The sequence below is a fragment of the Ambystoma mexicanum genome, chromosome 1q, assembly GCF_040938575.1.
Source record: "Ambystoma mexicanum isolate Mex_15411 chromosome 1q, UKY_AmexF1_1, whole genome shotgun sequence".
Lineage (NCBI taxonomy): Eukaryota > Metazoa > Chordata > Amphibia > Caudata > Ambystomatidae > Ambystoma > Ambystoma mexicanum.
Window position 1 is genome coordinate 1,028,224,506 of NC_090922.1, and position 21,940 is coordinate 1,028,246,445.

Genomic DNA, 21,940 nt, shown 5'->3' on the forward strand with positions numbered 1-21,940 from the left:
CTCACCAAGATTCCAGGTCACGATATTTATGTTTACCACTCTGAAAGGGGGAACATGAAGATTTCCTCTGTGATGGCTGACCATTCGGTTAACAATTGGGGTCTGTTCTGACATGTAACATTTAGGGGGACTACTTATTGATTGTAGTAGGCCTTGTTAAATTCTATTGTGTCCCAGAGAATACAAAAACGCATTGAATGTGAAGATGTACAATGAGGAATTCAGACAGGAATAGATATACTTCAGACAGCTTTTAATTTGATTTTGCTGCTTGATGCATTTAATAGTCATGCATCATTAGTATTGAAAGAGAGGTATTTGTAGAGATAACAGAAAAAATTGCAAATAAATTCTTCACAAAGACTAAGTGTGCAGGGAGGTTAATTCTCAGTCTTAGCCTTGCCCTTACACAATTATTACAAGGTAAATTGCAAAAGAAAAAATTCAATGATAAAACTAGATAATGCTATAAAGAGCACTGTGTAACCACCACCTTTTGTGACCAGTGATTAATGTGTATTCAATACAAGACAATCCAAGCAGAAGCAAAAGATGCGAAAACTCTTTGTTGTCTATAGCCAGGCTGAAGGGTGACCTCATACACCTGACCATTCCATGCTGACCTTAGGAAGGCGCACTCTAATGCAAAAGCCTGCTGGCATCAACAGGCCACCATATTTGTTCCGCGCGGTATAACGGGTCAATGAATTTAAATAAGCTCCAAGGTTCTGCATATTCATTGCAGGTTGGCAGCACGCACACATGCTGATGATCACTCCAAAATGTACGTGTCTCTGTTGTGAAATAGAGACCTGTATATTTTGGTATTGTTTATGCAGCTCTCCATGTATTCATAGGTCTTATTTCTCCATGCATAGTCAACAACTGTGGACTGCTGTTCCCAAATTCAAAAAAGACTGAACACAGAGGCACATTTATAGAGCAGCTTAGCTTTTACTCTGAAAGGGGGGAACGCTGCCCTGCCAACCAAGAAAATTTGGAGCGCAGACCAAACTTTCAGTAACACTTAACAAAATGTACATGGTGTAGCGGCTATAGTTCAGCGCATACAAAACCTCCTAATAATCTGCTAAAGTTATGCTTCAGGGTTTGTATAATCTCCCTTTTCGTCCTTTAATTTGGTTGTTTTTGTAAAGGCTAGGTTAAATATGTTTGACTTATTTATATTCAGTACAGTAATCTATGTAAATAAGAGCCAATCTCAGTGAATGTTACATTCTATTTATGGGTCACCTGCATACTCTGAAGGTAATTCTTTTTGGTACTCCACCGAACAATGTGCTTCTTATGTCCATGACAAGTCAAACCATGTGATATGGTACTTAGCACAGATCTGCGTGATTATTGCGACGGCCGAACATGCCGACTTTTTTAAAAACCCCTTTACACCACAAATATATGCGGGGAGAGACCCACCGCAGCTCCACCCCCATATTAATATTATATTCTATACCCCCCCACATATATATGTGATGTAAGGGGAGTCCCCTAAAAAAAGTCGGCCTTTTCGGCCGTCGTAATTGTCAGGGCGACATTTTGGTACGATTCCCTTGGCACCAGTGCATAGTGATAGGCCTTTACATGTGTTAAATGCCTGATGTGACAATCACTTTGTTAGAGGCCCTTTAAGGTGGACTAGGGAACTCTGGGGTTGGTAGAAGTCCCCAGCTCCCTGATGCAACCCCTAGAGAGGATGTAGTATGTGATATGGTGGCCCCAGGAGCTCTCCTAATCCTCCCTGGTTGCCCTGATAGGAAGACTACCTAGCGTCTCCCAACGGCAGTGGTCGACTTGTATGAAAAGATGTAGTGAAACTATGTTCCCTTCTGGCCGGCCCTGCTCCCACAGACCCCATCACCACGCCCCCTCCAACGCGCAATCCAAACCCCCAAACAATCACACCTGCTCTTTAAGGGAATGTTCAGTGAAGCGCAAGCCACAACTGCTTCCTACACTTTTATTTGAAAACGGAACCATTCTGGAATGGTTTCTTTTTTAACATAAAAGTATAGGAACAGTAAAACTTAATTGTAAAAAAGCAGAGGAGCACCGCTCCTGTCCACTTTGACCACTTCGGCTAACGGGACATGTCTTACGTGGGGAGTGAGGTAGAGTGCCCATTACTTTATTCATGTTAGGGAAACGAAAGTGGGGGAAGAAAGCTCCAGGAAATATGTCCCATGACAGATTTCGCTTGAGCACAAAACATGCAGTTCAAAGGCATAGAGTGCTGCGCCCAATCCCAGATCCTCTTATGGAGCTGGGCTATGTGACAAACGCATTTTATGTGTACAAAGACCAGCATGGACAACTGAGCAGAGTCTGACGAAAGGCAGACATCAGAAGAGAAAGGGACAGAGTGTATGTGCTACACTCTCAGACACTACCCGCATATTAATAACTCACTTGCGTTTTTCAGAGCAGAAACACTGAATCACTCTGCAGTGCCAACATGACAGTAGACCATGATCGCAAGATGGCCCAGGCTATTTAAGAAGTGGGGGCCGCCATGAGGGCTAAATAAGCTAATTAGAACTCAACTCCTGAGCATAAGCGAACCTAAGGGGTATTTTCTTTTAATTCTTTTTTTTATTGTTCACTTATGAGGCGCTTATACAAGAATTAAATACTGTTTCAAAGCGCCCACGGGGCAACAGGGAGTGGACGGGGATGATAAACAAAGTAATTATAACAATGTTAAGTAATTAAATACAACAAAGGAGACGAGACAATTTGGAGGGGGAGACGAACCTACTATGCCTTGTGAGTGAGTGTTTAGAACGTGCAAGTGCAGGGGGGAGAGGGGTATGGGATAGATGCTATGGTGCTCACGGAGAGCAGCAGGAGAAGTGCTATGAAGAAAGGTAAGTGCAACCTCCAGTGGTGGAGGGTGAGCCGAAGCAAGCGCAGGGGATAGACCGCAGCTGGGATGAAAGATTAGGGAGTTCAGGGCCCGAGGATGCATAAGGGCCCTACACACCAGTCAAGGTACTGTGCGATTAGCAGGGGAGAGACGGAGTGAAGCAAGGGTTAAAGAGGAAGGTCTTGAGGCTTTTCCAGAATTTAAGGGGGTCCTGCTTAAGACGAAGAGGGAGGGGAGGCTGTTCCAAAGAAGGGAAAGCGACCAACCACCTCGTCTCTGATTTGCAAACCGCTTCACCCTCAAGGAGTTGGTGCCAGAGGAATGCAGGCGTCTAGAGGGGGAGTATTTGGTCAGAAGGAGTTGCAGATAGAGTGGTCCCTGGCCCCAGACAACCTTGTGGATGATGCTGAGGGATTTTACTTTAATTGGTGCTGTGATCGAGAGCCAAGTAAGACTTTGTAGGGCAGGAGAGATGCAGTCCCTAGGCTTGAGGCCAAGGATAACACCCGGTGGAGAGGATAGAACCATTTAGCAATCATCAATCACTAACAATTATTTTATTGGGAAAGTGACCCACTAACCAGAACACATATGAAATAATGACTGGTGGAGCCGAACTATGAAGAAAGGCAGATGCCTCTTGACTGTGAGGTTGTTAGGACGGTGTTCCAGAGTGTAAACATTGCAGTAAAGAGAGGAGAAGGAGGAGACAAAGAGAGAAAGAAGCTGAGGTGGCCAAGCCAAACAGGCTATGTATAGGAAACGCCTAAGAGCATTAGGCGACTAAGCCAATTGAGTCACAGTGTAAAACCGTCAAGGTTCAGAGGGGATGGGAGAGTAGAGATATTTCTGGGTGCCTTGGCCCAAAGGTTGGCGGCAGCCAAACCTTAAGAAGGAGAAGCCTTAGAGTAGACTACTGGGTCTGCAGCCAGGATACTGCCATCATGTTCAAATGAAGTTTAAGATGCTGTGCAAAGTAATTAATTGTGTGTTCAAAATGTAAGTATGTGATTTAAAATGATATTTCTAATGAATCCCTGCAATGAGCACCTTCCGCAAACCAATGAACTAGCTCTGATTCATTTTATTTCATTATTCTCAGATAACCTTTGATAACAAAGCCCACAGTGGAAGAATTAAAATAAGTTTAGACAACGATATCGATATTAGGGAGTGCAACGATTGGCATATTTCTGGATCCAGTAAGTATTTTGGAAATGTCAAACTGCATGAAATATAAGAAAATCTGAAAGCCTTCCTGTTGTGTCCAAATATTGATACTTATTGAAAAATGCAAGAATAGACAACATTTGTTGAAACTGTGAAATGTATAAATCCTGTGTTCAATTAGCTTCTCAAATTTTGGGATCGCCCAGTACACTATCCCTCAAAGTTAGAGGATAGTCTCCAGAAAAGTGTAAATATATTCTGGTATGGCAGCGTTGAAAGCTGAACAAGATTGCTGTTTTTTTTCGTAAGCTCCAGAAAATGTTGTTTCTGTTTTTGCACCTTACGCTTAAAAACAACATAAGAAAGGTTTAATGAAGTCGAGGAGAAATAATAAGATGACAGATCACCTTTCAAGCGTATAAGATGCCATGATCCGCTGAAGGGAAATTAACCCTTTTTGTCAGCCAAGAAGCCCCTTTTGTACATAACTCTGAACCTTCTGTTGGCTGAAAATAAACACCAATAATGAATGCACGCTTTTGTTTTTTTTGGTGTCCACTCTTGTGCTCAATACACATTGCATTGTTTTGGCCTTTTTTCGAGGTCACCAAGACGCACCCTCATATCAGGAAATTACACAGATATGACACGTGGCTGATGTCACAGAGCCAAGCAGGATTACCACAGAAGTGTATCAGGAAGGGGTATTATCAACTGATTTTTTATTAGGAATGCACAACTTCTCTATATGTTTAAGGCCATTAGTCAATCGCCTCTCTCTTCCGCTAGCCCTCTTCACTCCCCCTTCTTTTCGTTCCAACCAAGGACAGGTTATAGAGAATTTTCTGAGCCTACAGCTGGGTGACCAGTGCCAGTTCAGGTTGTGAGGCAGAACTCTGTCTAACCGTAGGGACTGTCAGTGTGGTGGTGAAAAGAATAGCTAGTGGGTGCTGGAACCAGACCACCCCCACTGACTCCTCTCACTAAGGACAGTGGCAGTCACAGGAGCACCAGCCCACCTACCACCGCCAAGGATAATCATGCTAAGAAGGTCCTCTCCAAACCCCTTGAACACCTACAAGCATAATACTATTATTCCTATACAGTTATTCCAGCCACCTAGCAGACCCAAACATCCAGTGTAGGGATTAACATTGTTACAATTAAGGTTGCAACATTTTGAATTCACCAGCAATTGGGGAACTACGTTTGTTCCCTCTGCATAGTTGCCAGAGTAAGCCTTCATAAGAAGGAAATAGACTAGCACAGCCAATAGATACAAAGGGCCTCATTACAAGTACGTGGGTGTGGGGAAGAACAGTGGTAATGCTGCAGTAACTCTGTTACCATTGGATTACCACCAAATTACCGCACTGCTGTGCTACAACTTTGGTGGTGAGGCAAAGGAAAAACCTACAGCAAAATGCTGGAGGTAAGTCTGCCGCTTTACTGTCAACAATCGCAGAAAACCCCTTGGAGTCCCATAGACTCCATAAATGGGGACTAACACTGCCATACTACGATTTGTAATCCTGCAATAATTCCGCCAGATCGAGTGGCAGTAACCATAATTCCTTCTGGAGGTATTGGGGCAGATTTACCACTGGAATGCCGCCAAAGTTGTAATGCAGCCCAAAGTTTGCTTAACAAATAAAGAGAATGAAATTAAGATGATGTGGACAAAGTAATCAAACACAGTTCTCCTGATAGCTTTGTAGGGATTACAAAATGGTAATTTCCCTTTGACAAACTCTTCACACTGACTGGGTTCAACTTCCCATGCTTGGGAATGCTTTTTCTGACTTTTGACTTACATGCCGGGAAAAGAGAGATCCAGTTCACAGCAAATAATGTCATGAGTACTCCAAAGGTTAGTTTTAAAATCCTAGATGAAGGCTGGCCTTGATATAAACTTAAACCCATCCCCTTTCTGCTGACATGACAACACGCACATTTCCCAATGAAAGACCAGAACACAATATTTGATTTATTTATTGCATATTTATATGGTGCTTATAAGGTCACAATACGGGGTTGGCGTATTCCGGCAGTAAATCCACTGTAATACCGGCCAGCGGAATTACTGTTACTGCCACTTGGTCTGGCAGGATTACCGCAGATTACAAGTGGCGGTGGTAGTGAAATTCCTGATTATGTTGGAGTCCATTGGACTCAGTGGGGCTTTTTGGGCTGAGTTACTGCAGCAGAATTTACACCATGGGAATTCCGCCAATTCCACTAATTTTTCAGTGGTGAGTGGCAAAATTTACCTCCAGGATTTCGCTGGAGGTAAATCCTCCACTGCAGGCCCGACTTTATGATTTGGCATAGTGGTAGAATTGGCAGTAATTGTGTTACTGCCAATCTTACCATTTACAGCCATAATGAGGCCCAATATGTTTCCAGGTACCGCAAGATAAAAGGGTGCGGGAAACAAGGGAATACAAACAATAACGGTCCTACTAGGCCTTGTGACATTTAGATCAATCTAGTGGAGCTGCACGAAGTGGGGGAGAAGGGGAGCCGAGGGGGGGCAGTGTTGGGCAAGGGCTATGGGGAGCCCTGGTGGGCAAGCGCTGTGGGGGGCCCAGGGAGCAAGTGCTGAGGGATGACAGGGATCCACAAACTAGTGAGGGGAAGGGGAGTGACAGGAGGGGGTGTCACCCCTCCAGGCTGGTCAGGGAGGGGGCCCAGCAATGGCAGTGCTAAGTTGGGAGGGTGTTGAGGCAAACTGGATGCTGGGGTCCTAATGCCTTGTAGGACTCATATGGGACCAGGCCACCAATCGAAGCAGATAGACGGTGGGATTAGCACGGGAGGGCGAGAGGGAAGGAGGAAGAGAAGAGCAGTGTCTTGACCTGCTTCCTGGAACTTGAGGAGATCCAGATCAAGTCTGAGAGAGGCAGAGAGGCCATTATAGAGGAAGGCTCCTGCCGAAGATCTAGCTGTACACCCCACTCCCTGCTTGGAGAAACCACAGATCTGCAGAGAGTTGCAGCTAGAGTACCAAAGTGCTCTAGCTGCAAGGTATTTAGGGAGAGAGAGTTGGATGTAGCAGGGTGCCAGGCCCCAGAAAGCCTTGTGGATGATGCAGAGGGTCTTGAATGGGAGTCAGTGGAGAGATATTAGAGCTGCAGCAATGCAGTCCCTGGGCCTGAGGCCTAGGATAAATCTTGTAGTCCTATTCTGGATTAGTTGGAGGAGGCAAAGAGATGAAAGAGTCAGATTGAGGAAGAGGCTGTTGCAGTATTCCAGACTAGAGAGAACTAGAGCGCTGGAGACGGTGAGTTTCTGGGGGAAAGTTAGAAAAGGAAGAATGCCTCTGAGGAGGTGCAGCGGAACATTGCCCTGCTTGGCAAGGGCCGTGATGTGAGGGGAGAAGGAGAGCGAGGAGTCAAAGATAACACCAAGGTTTTTTGCCTCACAAGAGGCTGAGGGGGGACTCAAGGAGGGAGGACATAAATAAATAAAGGCAAGTGGGAGCAGGGGTCAGAATGAGAAGAATTTGTGTCTTACTGGCATGAAGGCAAAGGTTGTTAGGGACGCACCATCCCTGAATAGTGGATAGACAGTTAGGAATGAGTGAGGAGGGAGAGGAGGCTGAGGGTAGCCTGAAAGAGAGCTGTGTGTCATACGCATAACACTGAAAGTTAGAGGGGAAAGTAGAGAACAGGGGGGCCAGATCGACATTGAAGAGCCAGTGAGAGCGAATAGAGCCCTGGGGAACACTGCATGTGGAAAGAGAGGTGGTGGAGAGAAAGGACCCAAGTTGGACCTGGGAGGGTCGGTCCAAGAGGAAGGAAGTCAATAATGCCAGAGCCTGACCAGTGATGCCAAGGTTCCCTTTGAGATGGTTGATCAGGGTGGCGTGATTTAGCGTGTCAATGGCAGAGGAGAGGTCAAGGAGGATGAGAACAGAGTGAGAGCTGGGGTCAAGGTTGGAGAGCAGATCTTCACAGGAGTTCAGGAGAGCAGTTTCCATGCCTCTGGCCGATCTGAAGCCAGACTGATGGTCATGGAGATAACCAGCAGATTCAGTGTGGAGGTTTAGCTGAGAGAGGGCCAGTTTCTCAAGTAGTTTTCTCAGGAAATAAGTGATAGAGATCGGGTGATAGTTGGCCGGGCTGGAAGAATCAACAGCAGGCTTTTTCAGGAGGCAGTGCACCAGGGAGTGCTTGAGAAGAGAGAGAACGATACAGTGGCAAAGGATTTATTGCAGAAATTGGTCAAGGCTGGAGCGAGGGAAACAATGCTGTCCTTAATGGTTATGGGGGCGCAGGAGAGCATCTGTTTGGATGAGACTTTCGTAGCCCAGACTTGTCTAGAAACATCATCAGGTGTTGTAGGAAAGAGAGAGGAGAGAGGGAGAGAAGAGGGAATGGTGGACGGAGGGGGCTTGAGAGAGGTAGAGGTAGAGGGAGAGAGATGCAGAGAAAAGGATAGCAAGGACAGGATGTCCTTAGTTTTAGTGGTGAAGTGAGAAGCCAGGGCCGTACAGAGGGCCTGGGAAGGAACAAGAGAGGTAGAAACTGCAGGCGGATTGGCCAGCTCCTTGTAGATTTTAAAAAGTTTGGCCATGCTGTTAGAGGCTGCTTAGACATGGGCCTCAATGTGGACCCTCTTCTTGGAGAAGACAGAGCGTCTGTATTGCCTTTGGAGCAGGCAGTAGGCCAGTTTGTCAGAGAAGCCCTCCACTTCCGTTCAGCCGCTCTACACTTGCGTTTCAGAGTAGCTGGGTCGGAGTCATACCAAGAATTGCACTTGGAGGCAGGCTTCAGATGGATCCCCATGACAGGGGCAAGGATATAGAGAGCATTGGAGATAGAGAGATGAAGGTTGGAGAGGGCTGTGTCAGATTGGGAGTCAGCCGCAGGGGTAGGAGAAAGAGACAAAGTACAGGAAAAAGCCACAAATGACACCCGCTTCATAGGTCAAATGACCGTGAAGTAAGGTGGCACTGCTGGGGTAGGTTTTTCCAGGGGTACAGACGGTTCCAGGTGAGAAGAAAGCAGAAAGTGATCAGTCCAAGAGAGTGAAGTAGTGAGAGGGTTAGAGTGGGGGATTTCTGAGTAGATGAGAACATCCAAGGTGTGTCCGGCTGAGTGTGTCGGACCAGAGAGAAGCATTGAGAGGGAAAGAGAGTTGCAAAGGTTGCAGAAAAGCCCAGAGTGGTCCGAGCAGTCCAAGTGGATGTTGAAATCCCAGAGGAAGAGAAGCTTGGAGGTAGAGGCAAGGAAAGAGGAGGAGAGGTCATCCCATTCAGAGAGGAAGAGGCTGACCTGTCCAGGTAGCCTGTTGATGGTGTCCAGAGTTTGAGAGAGCCTGGATATGTGAAGGCGCACTCAATATTTACCAGTTCACTATAGTGATATATCTCTTCAATAATTGTCAGATTTAAGTTCAAGGTGCTCCCAGTTAGTAGAGTGCTACCTCTACTGAACAAATGAAAAAATAAATGGTGCAACGAACAACCTCGTTGGACAAACTAGGGCATAGCATAGGGCAAACAAACTTTGCTTCTAATTTAACTTAGTTCAAAAGATACTTCTTCAAAGTTAATCATTCAATTTATGCGAGTAGCATTCATAATAAAAAACATTTTTGCAAAAACATTTATTCTCAATTACCATGATTTTACGATTTGTTCAAAAACATATATCAAAATCAAAACTTTCTTAGTAGCACGTTATGTTGTACTTTTTTTTTTCCAACAACATTTTATTAATTTTTACAAGGTAGGACATTACATGCAACAACGCAGTACAGGTCAATATGAGCGTTAATTAGAGCTTTTATAGTCTATTTTGAGTTGCAGGGTGGAGGAGAGATTGGGTGGATCCTGAATGCGGCGGTTGGGCGGGCGAGATCTGGGTGATTATTCCCCTATGCTCTGGAGTGTTCGAGGACCGGTCGGGGATCAGTAGAGAGGACTGCATTGGAGCCATCTGGTGAGAGGCGGTCTTCTAGTGAGGGTTGGGTATTTGGCCGCATAGTCAAGGAAGGGGTCCCATATGTTTAGGGTTCTAATTAAGGAGTCAGAGCGTATTGCAGTGATTTTTTCCGATACTGCAATCTCCCAGCATTTGGCCCACCATAGGGCAATTGAGGGGCCGCCTTTGTCTTTCCATAAGCGAGCCATTGCGATCTTCGCGGCCAGTAGTAGATGATTGCAGAGGCGGGCGATATGGCCTGAGATTGGGAATGTTCCATCGCCGGTTTCGCCCAGAAGGACGATGCCTGGGTCCCATGGAATTGAGAGGCCGGTTATTTCCTTTATGTGTTTCAGCACCTCTTTCCAATAAATTTCTGCCTTTGGGCATGTCCATACTAAGTGGTAGAGGGAGCCGGGGGATTGGCAGCCTCGCCAGCATGAAGCGGGAAAATCCGGGTTGGCTTTATTGATTTGTGTGGGGGTGATGTAGTATCTGAAGCACAGCTTATAGCCACCTTCTTTGTTCGTGAACATTGCAAGCTTTTATGTAGTCTGGTCCAAATTTGCTCCCAACTCTCTACTGCAATTTCCAGGCCAATATCCTTTTCCCACTCTGTCATATATCTTTCTTTCTTTGCTGGGTCCGATCTGTCGAGGAGTCGGTATATGGTGGAAATTCTCCCTTTGTTGGTCGGGGATGTTAGCGTGAGTTCCAGGGCTGTTGGCTCTCTCGAGCATTTGTCCCGTGTCCCTCTGTGGGACATCCAATGTTTGATTTGCGAGTATCGGAATCTTTCCCGTTCACCCACTCCGAATTTCATTTTACACCTCTCGAAGGTGATGGGGGAGCCCTCTTCCATGAAGTCGCTGGTTTTTGCCAGGCCTCCTGCTATCCATGCGTGGAAGTCTCGGGGCGGGTTACCAGGGGAGAAGTCTGGGTTGTTCCAAATGGGAGACATGGGTCCCAGGTAGCTGCAAAGTCCCCATTTCCGCGCTGCGGTTTTCCAGCACTGGGTTGTTGTGATTGTGGCCGACAATGGTCCTGAGTTGGGTTGTGGTTTGAGTGTTGGCAGATGTGGGAGATCTTGCAGTGGGACCGGGCACCAGGATTCTTGGATTTGACGCCATAGTGGTGGGTCTGCTTCTTGCACCCAGGCAAAAGCGTGGGATAATTGAGCCGCTAGCGAGTATCTGGCCAGGTCAGGGACTCCCATTCCACCTAGGGGTTTGCTTTTTGTCATGATTCGCTTGTTGATCCTGGGCCTCTTCCCTCCCCAGACAAATTCCATTCATTTCTTCTGTAGTGCTCGTATGGCCGGGGGTGGGATTTGCAGAGGTAGGGAAGTACATTGGTATAACCATCTGGGTATTAGGTTCATTTTCACGGCTGAGATTCGACCGAACCATGAGATTTCTTGTTGTTTCCATCTTTTGAGATCGTTGTGCAGCGCCCTGAGTAATTGTGGGATGTTTTTTGTGTATAGGCATGCTGGATTTCCGGTGATCTGTACTCCGAGGTATTCTATGGCGTCTTTGGCCCAGGGAATCGGTGAGAGTGGGGCGAGCGCGGCCTCGTCTAGTTGAGATAGATTGATGGGGAGTGCTGAAGATTTTGTTAGGTTGACTTTAAATCCTGACATGGTGCCAAATGACTTAATCTCTTTCCATAGGGTCACCAGGGAGGTTGGGAGGTCCGTCATCGTTAGCATCACATCGTCAGCGTAGAGTGCAATTTTATACTCGCGGTTTCCCACCTGGATGCCTTTTATGGTTTCGCTTTGTCTGATTCTGGCAGCGAAGGGCTCCATGGATAGGGCGAAGACCAGGGGCGAGAGCGGGCAGCCCTGTCTGGTGCCTCTAGTGATGCGGATGTGGTTGGATCTCGAGCCGTTAACTTGGAGTTGTGTGGTGGGGATTTGATAGTTGGACATGACCCATGCTGTGAAGTTAGGGCCAAAGCCAAAGCGTTGGAGGACTTCGTGCATGTATCCCCAGTCCACTTGATCAAAGGCTTTGTGGGCGTCTAGTGAAATTAGAGCCATTTTTGTTTTGGATTTATGAGCCCCTTCAATTAGGTTTAGTACTCGCCGAATGTTGTCGTGGGTCCCTCTGCCAGGGATGAATCCTGTTTGGTCACGGTCGATTAGGCTTGGGAGAGTTGGGCCCAGTCTTCTGGTTAGCACTTTGGCAAAGATCTTCCCGTCATTGTTTAGTAGCGATATGGGCCGATAGGAATCTGGCAGTTCGGGGTCTTTTCTGGGTTTGTGCAGCAGGATCTTAATTGATTCGGCCATGGATTTAGTGACGGTTTTCGTAGATAGGAAGGAATTGAATAAGGAAGTAAGATGTGGGGCTATTGACTCTGACGAATCTTTTGTAAAAGGTAGCGGTTAGGCCGTCTGGGCCTGGTGCGGCAGGTTTGAGAGTTTTGATGGCTTCGATAATTTCTTCTATTTCAATGGGGGCCTCCAGGTGCTCCAGGAGGTCAGTGTTGCGGGGCGGTAGAGTGTTTAAGTATTCTGGAAGGTTTTTTAGATTTAACGGAGCGCTGGACATTATAGAGGTATGGTATCTCAGTAGTTCGCTTATTTTCTCCGGTTGGGCGAAGAGCAGTTTTCCATTTTCCCCTCGTAGTTTGAGTATGTTGTTCCGACTCCGGAGCGCTCTTAGCTTCTGTACTAATATTCTATTTGCTTTGTTTCCTTTGGCGTAGTAAAATTGCTTTGTGTACGCTAGGGATTTGGCTGTTCGGTCGGCGCAGTGCATTTCCAAGGCTGTCTTTGCCTTCCTCAGGGCTCGCTCGGTTTTCCTTGAGTATTGTCTTTTTAGCTGTGCCCCATGGAGGGCTACTTCCTTTTCTAATTTGGAGGAGGCTATGTTTGAAATTCTTCGCTGTTCCGCTCCGGCCCCTATTAATACGCCCCTGACTACCGCCTTCATTGCATCCCAGATTGTGCTGATGGGGGATGTTTGTGTGGTGTTCTCTTCAAAGTATTTTATCAATGAGTCCTCGACTTCGGCCCTTATACTCATGTCTAGGAGGAGTGAGTCATTCAGTTTCCAGTACCTTTGTGGGGGGGATTTCTGGCCTGAGATGGCTATATTTACAGATATCGGGGAGTGGTCAGAGATCATGCGTGTGTGGATATCTGTGTTGATGACACAGGGGACGAGGATGCCGGGGATTAAGATTAGGTCTATTCTTGAGTATCCCTTATGAACGTTGGAGAAATGTGTGTAATCTCTTGTGGTGTCGTTTTGTATTCTCCATGCATCTACTGTCTCTGTTTCTCTGAACAGTTTAAGTAAGGCGAGGGCCTGGGTGTAGTCGTTGTTCGTGGCGGGAAGAGATTTGTCCAGCACTGGGTTGGGGATGGTATTGAAATCACCGCCGATGAATAGGTGGCCTTCACGGAAGGATAGGATTGTTGGTAAAATGTCGTTGAAGAACTTGCTTTGGGCGGAGTTGGGGCCGTAAATTGATGCTAACGTGATGGGAAGTTCTTCGAAGATGCCTTTGAGAAGTAGGTAACGGCCCTCTGGGTCTCTTTTTATTGTGATGTTGAGGAGAGGAATTTTGTCGCTGAGCAGGATTGCCACCCCCCTTTTCTTTGAGCCAGAAGTGGCGAAGAAGGATTGTTTGTATCTCTTGAATTTTATGCGGCGTTCATCCTCTGCGAGTAGATGTGTTTCCTGCAGTAGGACAATGTCTCCGGCCAGTTGTCCCAGGCGGTGTTCCACCGATCTGCGTTTCCTTGGAGAGTTCATCCCCTGGATATTCCAGGAGAGAAATCTTAACTCACTTATGTTAGTCATGATTGGCGGCGAGGCGGCGCGGATGCGTCGTGGGATTTATCCCTGGGCTGCTCTGTGGGATTTGAGTGCGACCTGTTGAGTGGAGCGAGTTGTGGGCTTGATTTCGTATGTTGTTGCATGTTGTGTTGCGGAGTCTTTGAATGGCTCTGGGGACGGTGTATAACCGTGCTGCGTGAAGCATTCTTGTACATTTCCTAACTTTTCCTGTATCAATTACTTCTTTCCCACCGTTGAACTGGTAGGTGAAACTTCTACCTATTGCCACTGGGGAACTTGTGGCACCAATGCGCTCGTTGTGGCCAACCGGGCCGTCGAGGTGAACCGGGTGCAAGCTCGTCGAAGGACCTGCCTCTGTGTGTGAGCGCCTGATTTGCTTGCGATGATATCAGAGGGTCTCAGTGCTTTATTTGGTCTTATGGGATCGCTGCTTGAGGCAGCCATTGTTTTCTGGATTGGGGAGATGCCGCTGTGTGCTCAGCCCCTGTCGCCGTCTTTTTTCCGGGGGCCTCTGAGTCTGCGCCATCTGTTGGACTTGGACCATGCCCCTCCTGGGGAATCGTCTCGGGGAGGGTGAGCTGGTTCTTCCGGCACAGCGCTGGGGTCGTCCCTGCTTATGCCCATGAGTTTCTCCGCTTCTCTCAATGACTGTATTTGTCTCTGCGTTCCGTCCCATTTGAATTTCACTGAGATGGGAAAGCGCCAATGGTATGGGATTTTCTTCTCTTGTAGCCAGGTTGTCAGGGGTCGCATTGCTTTCCGTTTCAGGAGTGTTGCGTTCGCCAGGTCTTGATACAGGTAGATCGTGGACCCTCTGAAGGTGATCTGTCTCATTTGCCTTGCTTCACGCATAATGTCCTCTTTTACCTGGAAGAAGTGTATTCTAGCCAAAACATCCGGGGGGAGAGTGGAAGTTTTCCTTGGAGTGGTTCTGTGCACCCGGTCCAGTTCTAGGGGGGAAGCGTCTGGGAGGGTGATAATGAATCGAAAGAGATCTGATATGTAGGCTTTCAGGTCTGGTTCCAGAATAGTGGTCGGAATGCCTCGGACTCTGATGTTGTTCCTCCTTGATCGATTTTCAAAATCCTCCTGTTTTGTCTCCAGGATGTTACATCTTGCTTCGAGGGCAGCTATCCGGTCCTTGTTATGTTCATCTTCGAATCTTTGGTCACAGACTTCGGCTTCGATTTTGGAAGTTCGATGTTCCACTTCACCCATTCTTTTGTCAAGAGTGTTTATTTTCTTGGTGATTTCCTCAGAACTTTTTTGGATTTCCCTGGTTAGGGCTGCCAATAGGTCCTGCAGGTCCGCTTTGGTAGCAGTTTGAGGCAAAGTGGGATCTGTTTCTGCGGCTGGTGCAGTGTTATTTTTCATAGTATCCTCCGGTGGGTCGACTTTCTTAATTCTTTCGGTGGCGGCAGACGCCATGAGGGTGATAATGTCCGATTGTTTGGGTGCCTTCCAGCTTTTAGACATTGTCGTGGGGAATTGAGGAAAGTGAGGTGCTGAGAACTAGATGTTTTCGGGCGATTTTAGGGCCGGGTCACTGGGTTTGAGGCAGTGGGGAGGAAGAGACGGGTTCGGAGGGATTCCAGAGACACAGGGGCGCAGCAAACGGAATGGGGGTTGCGAAGAGTAAGGCCAGCGGGTCCGGGGAGCTTCTTTCTGCCACCCCTCGGTGCGATTAGATTGTACTCCCTCACTCCCCCCGACTCCTCACCTCCTGGCTCCGGTGCTGGGATGCTGTGCGGCTATAGAAAATGCTTGCTCACGGGCCGCTTGCAGAGCTGCTGGGGGGGAACAGCCCCAACAGGACTGTGGAATGATGGTCCAGGCGTGGGGCCGGTGCCGTGGGGAGCAGGAAGCAGTTCACCTGGGTGTGGTTGCTGTGGTGGCTGGGGGGAGGCGAGTCCAGGCGTGTTCCGGTGAAGTTGTGGGGAGGGCTGGGGCGGGAGGCAGGGGCCCCGTTGCTGCTGTGCTGCGGTGAGCGGGCCCTGGCGGAGGACTTCAAGGTGGGCGCCAGGCTTGGAGGGGCTGGAGCTGCAGGAGCTGTGGAGCTAGACCAGGCGGGAGGCGCCGTGGCGAGTCGGGAGTCCCACCGAGAGCGCCAATGTCCGTGCAGTGATCCGGGAGTCAGGGCCTCGGTGGATCCGATGGGGGGACCGGGAAGCGACCCCCCCTGGCGGGCCCCCGAGCTCCGGAGGCGAGGGGGAAAGTTGGTGGCCTCCTGTGGCGGGCTGGATGTGTGGAGGCAGGCTGGCCGTGCGGTGAGCGGCGCTGTTTGGTTCCGGGCCCCGGAGGAAAAGAGCTGTCCAGAGATTGCGTCCCGGCCAATGGGCGAGATGGAAAAGCCCAGCGCGGGGCTCGATCACGTCGAGCTCTGATGGCGCCGCTGGGAGCTCGGAGGGTGCCTGCGGTTGGGCGTATGCAGGTCCTCGGTGCCGATCCGCTCCGCACCAGGGCTCGGGCGAGCGGATGGCGTCCCGGCAGGCGAGAGGGGGATCAGTTCAGTGCCGATGTCTTCGTGTCCTCGGGCGCAACCCTGCTTTGGGCCGTGCTTAATAGGGGGTGGGTCCGGGGGCAGAGTGGCACCACGGCAGGCGACGAGCAAGCGGGCACCGGCTCACCACAGACAGGAGCCGATCGGCAGGGCTTCTGTATTCGTTCCGCCCCCTCCTGGGCAGGCTCCGGCCCTCACTGCTGCGGCGGCCATTTTACCGCCGAGTGGGTCCCGGGACTGCTGGAAGGTCTCCCTCGGCCGTTTCAGAGCGAAACCGGGACCCACTCGGTCGGTGGGTGCCTGGGAGGCCCCCCCACCAGTGGTTTCAATTCCGGGGAAAAACGGAGGCTGGAAACGGGACTTTTGTAGGTAGGCGCATTGGGCCAGACGGGAGAGCTCAGGAAGTCATTCCAGACGAGTCGGCTCCAGGCCACGCCCCCGTTATGTTGTACTTTTACACATTTGTAATTTCACAATACAAATCTCATTCACATATTATTATCATATGTTTCAAACTGTATCATTAGATGAAATCCAATAATCTTGATAGGTTTTCCAGTGAGATCTTCTATCTTAAAACTATGCGTTTCAGGCTAAATGTGCCCTTCTTCAGGTTTTTAGAAAATTGGATTGGCTTGGTATTATCTGTAAAACATAAATATTTTATCTCAATTATTTAACTTAAACTTCTGGTTAAGGAAGAATATTACTGACATGGCTCAATTCAAATGAACAAACCTGAGAGTCGGTTTCCCATTTAAAGAAAGGCTTGCTGCCCATATGGGTGAATTTCAATAAGAATGCTGTGAAATAAGGACAAAACAAAGTCTATTGTCACTAATCAGAAACCTTTTTAAAGGAGGAGTAAGCCTAGGTGGGAATGATAGAGGCAGGCACCCCCTCAGGAAAGCTCAGGGTCACTTCACCACTTGACCGATAGGTCCTGGGTTCGGAGAGGCTCTTGTAGCCCTCAGGGAGGACAGTGTCAAATCTCGTGACAGAGCTGGTCATGAACCAAGTCTCAGTGAGAGCGAGAACATCCAGATCAAGGTCTTCGAGAAGGTGGCAGATGTCAGAGGAGTGTTTGGCAGCAGAGCGAGCGTTGAGAGTAGCTATGTGGGCCAGGTTACCACTTTTGAAAGACTTCCAGGGTGGGGTACCTGAGAGAGGTACACCCAGAGGAAGAGTCAGAGGGGGCAGTTGGCACAGAGAGGAGCAAGAGGAAGAGGTGAGTGCCAGAGAGGAGGCAGCAGCAGAGGAGGAGTTGAGTGACAAAGGAGCCAGCGTGGTAGAAGAGGAAGGGGGCAGAGGAGCCAGATAGGTGGTAGAGGTAACACTAGGTTTCAAAGGGACCTGGCGGGAGGCAGCAGAGGTGGAAGGGAGGGGCTGAGGAGCCGGAGAGGTAGAGGAGGAAGGTGGCTGAGGGGTCAGAGAGTTGGTAGATAGAGTAGCAGGAGAAGGGAAGTTGATAAAATGTGGGAGACGCCTATCCGGGAGGAGGTTGGGCTGAGTGCCCTGGACCATGACAGTCCCATTTAGATAGACATTAATGATGGTTTTTGAGGACAGGTAGGAGGCAGACGGGACCTCCCATCTTGTGCCACCATTAATGGGAGATGAAGAGAAAGGAGAGAGAACAGCAACCATATGTAGAGTCCATAGGTCGGGAGAGGGAACGACAAAGAGTATGTCAGTGAGAGTCTGTCTGGAGGAGGCACTGGCTTAGGTGTCAGCGATGGGAAGGCGTGGATTGGAGACCAGGATATCCTTCTTGAATATGTTTCCTTCCAGACTTAGTGAGAGGGAAAGGCTAGGTGATAGAAAAGCCGTTAGAGAAGATGGGTGAGACTGAGAGCCCCATAGAGGGTCACAGTGAGAGTGGAAGGGGAAGGGTGGGAGGGGGAGAGAGAGGAGAGGAAACACAGCACAGAGCTATGCCACAACGCAAAAGCACCAAGCTTCGACTTTCCTAGATGGAGGGCAAGCACCCACGGCAAACTATGACAGTTCACCAAATGCCTGATATGGAGAACAAGCAACTGTAACGTGTAGCAGAATGAGAAATTACCTACAGGAAGTAATAAGAGAGGAGGGGCAGTTTAGTAGGGAGCAGTGTTGACTGTTCCCCCTGCCCACACCTTCGTACCTTGTCAATCGCTGCTGGTTGATGGCTGCACTGCCTGCTCCCACGTTGACCACCGGCCAACACCCTCTGGAGCTGCAACTGTGGGAGCTGCCCTTTGCCTCTGGGTCTTTAGTCGCAGGGGACTGCAATGGGCAGTGGGGCTGCCCTACTGGGTTCACAGGAATAGGGCAGTATGCCCAATCAGGCGTCTGGGGAGGTGCGGGAGGCGGGATGGAACCAGAAGGGGGAGGAACAAGAGGACGGGATCAGGTAGGATGCCGCGATGGTACGTGGTCACAGAGTCCGAGCAATATGGCAAAACTTTCCAAAATAAATAATATGGCGGGAGCACAGATGGAACACTCACAGCAGCTCCAAAAGTGTTTAGGGTAAAGCCTGCAGATTAAAGACAGCCAGATTCGATTTTCAGTCAAATAGGCAAAAAAGCAGCAATATAGGTAAGGCCAGAAAAAAAACATAATAGGCAGATTCGATTTTCAGACAAGCAGGCAAAAAAGCAGCAATGTAGGTAAGGCCAGAAAAAATATAATGGGCAGATTCGATTTTTAGACACATAGGCAGAAATGCAGTAATGTAGGTAAGGCCAGCAAAACAGCCAGAATCAAATTGCAGGCATGTAGGCAAAATACAAACAGCAGATTTTTGTGCAATATAATCGTGAACGAACATCGGGATACATAGACAAAAAACAGCAGTTGGCTTACGGTCACAGTTTTAGAACAGCAATCGCACATTCAGAGGTGCTGGACACCATGAGCTAGCATTCAAGAAAGGTGAGAAAGGCATCAAATGCAAGTAACAGCAAAAGTACTTGTAGAGGGCTTGAATATACAAAAGTGCAAACTCTCTGTAAGCACCACCCAAGTTATCATCTAGAAAGGAGGACTGGAGGAAATGAGAGACATGCAGAGCTTTTACCACCAGTGGTGATGAATGGAGAGAACCTAGATGGGGAGGGTTTCAAGACATGGGGTTTATGCAGAATAGCAACTCCTCTTTTTAGCCTAAGATACCAGGAAAGGTTCCAGCGAACCGGGTCAGTCCAGGGAGAGAGGTGGGAGGAGGTACAAGATGGTGCAATCTCACCAATGGACAGGGAGGCTATGACAAGGGTAGCAAGGAGGGGATTGTCCATTGGTCTAGCACCCTAGCAGGGAGGTAGTCAGGGAACCTTGAATTCCCCAAGCATACCTGAGGAGTGCAAACTGTGAATGCTAATTTTCTACCCCAGACTTAAGCTTATGATGTGTTGGCCTTGGAGGGCCCTTCCCACCGACTCTCTGGAAGTCCATAAACCCACAAACGGAAAACAAAGACCAGGTGGATACGGGCGAGGTCAGGTGCGGGCCTAAACCAGGAACTTTGTAAGAGACATTTCCTTTGCTTACAATTCATTATTAGTGACTCCTTCATGTTTTGATTGTGTAACTGGTCTTGCTCGACATAATATCTTCGTTTTATTAGCGTCGTCGTGCTTCCCACTCATGACAGGCCGATTCCCCAGGGAAGCATGAATAATCAGGAGTCGCTGGATGAGCTTTTTGGGTGAGCTTTTTGTTCCTCAACACTCTTTATTGGTTAATGGCTTTCCTGCTTGTGTCTGGCTCTAGTCAGGGTCTGGAATATAGTCCTTAGTAGGCTTGTGCCAGTTGCTATCCTTTGCTCCTGGTCTCAGAAAGTGCTGAGATGTAGCACCAAGGAGGCTTTTAAGTTTTCCCTTTTTCTTAACCTGGTCTCAGTAAGTGTCTGAAAAGAACCCTCAGCAAGCTTGCCTCTTTCCTTCTTCCACGTTTTCAGCTTCTCTCACTTTCTAGTCTGAGGCCTAGACTGTGTCTCTACATCAATCCATAATCCTATATAGTACTCATGATTATCCTGCTCATTCATTTAATAATCCCCCTGATTGGTGTTTCCGTAGAGTCTCTTTGTTCTGGGTCTAGGTTTGGAAAATGTTCTTTCTATGTTGTTGTGTGGTGTACTGCGTTTTCCTTTTTCATTCCCCAGTACGTATTAATAGGTTCTTAAACTGGGTGCTGTTTCTGCTTGATGAGTATTGCAACATTGCCTTTGAGGCCCACTGCAAAAACCTGTACAGAGGTGGCATGCACAATACAGCCAGAAGGTGACAGACCAATTGGTGGTATTTATGAGAGTTTGCGTATTCAAATAATAATTAAAAGGCTTATCTATGGAAAAAAGAAGATGGCCGCCGGGGTGAGGAGTCGCAGCTAAACAGCGCTCCGCCCGGGCCGCCGAAAAGAGCACGACCGAAGCCGTGACGGGCCGTCCCTCGGCCCCCCCAGACTACCTAGCTGCCCCCCCCATATGCCCCACCCCCCCCCAGCGAGGAAACAGGCGCTGAGGACGGACGAGCGCCGCTGAGGAGCGAGGAATCCGCCCCCTCCCCCATCGGGGCCGAAAGAACTTGTCCCGCGTCGCCGGGGGCCCTCCGGCGCGGCGCCGGGTGACTGTGCAGCATCGGCCAGCGCGTGAGCGGGATCGGGACACAGCGGATCCCGAGGAACGGAGCCGCCCCTGCGCCGCCCCGCGCCGCCCGAGGTGAGGGGAGAGCGGCGTCCAGCGAAGCGGCTGCGGCGCCGGGAGACAGCAGCGCGAGCAGGGCGGACCGCGGGTGAGGAGCCGCGGGGACCGCCCTGCACGGAGCGCACAGGAAGATTCAGAAACGAAGGTGAGCAGGCCCGGGGGGGGCCAGAAACTAAGCATCAGCCCGTGCGCACATACCCGAGGGGGGGGGACTCACAGGAAGGAGAAAAAAAAATTAAAAAAAAAATTTAAAAAAAAACAAAAACCTCTCTCTGGCGCCAACCATTTTCCCCCTGGGACACTAGGAGCCACCTCACAAGTCCCCCAACAAGACAGGGGTGAAGAAAGGGGGGAACCCAGGAAGGTGATGCACTCTCTCTGGCACCAACCATCTTCCCCCTGGGACACTAGGAGCCACCTCACAAGTCCCCCCAACAAGACAGGGGTGAAGAAAGGGGGGAACCCAGGAAGGTGAAGCACAAGACCACAGGACCCACAACAACTAAGAACACCTCGGAGGGCAGGAAAGCGAGACGCCCCATCGAAGGGTCACAAGAGGGCGCAGGAACCATATAGACTATCAGACGGAAAAACCTACCATGTCTAGAGCAAAAGGAAAGGGGAACCCCATCCAGCAAACTCCCCAAACAGCGAAACAAGGGGCCGACATTCTACAAATGTGGTCAACAGAGGGGACACCACAACCGAGAGGAAGAACCCAGGGAGACTCCATGGGAGAAGCAGAACCACTATCCCAACAACAGCAACCACTGACCAGGGAGGACATGCAAACCTGGTTCATGGACCTGCAGGAGAAATTCATGGCCACAGTTCAGGAACAATTCACATCCATGAAGAACGAAATGAAACAGGCGGTACAAGATATGAGATTAGACATAAACAACCTAGAAGAAAGAACAGATATTGTGGAAAAAACGGTGCAAAATCTTG

At 48.9% G+C, this 21,940-nt stretch overlaps 1 protein-coding gene across 2 annotated transcripts in view; it reads left to right on the forward strand.

Annotated features, from left to right (window-relative positions):
• Window positions 1-21,940, forward strand: part of MCOLN3 (mucolipin TRP cation channel 3) — a 939,415-nt gene that overhangs the window by 555,456 nt on the left and 362,019 nt on the right. For both annotated transcript variants that reach the window (XM_069641701.1, XM_069641700.1), the window contains exon 7: window positions 3,987-4,086. In XM_069641701.1, the coding sequence (XP_069497802.1) occupies window positions 3,987-4,086 (100 nt within the window). The remainder of the gene's footprint in view (window positions 1-3,986; window positions 4,087-21,940) is intronic.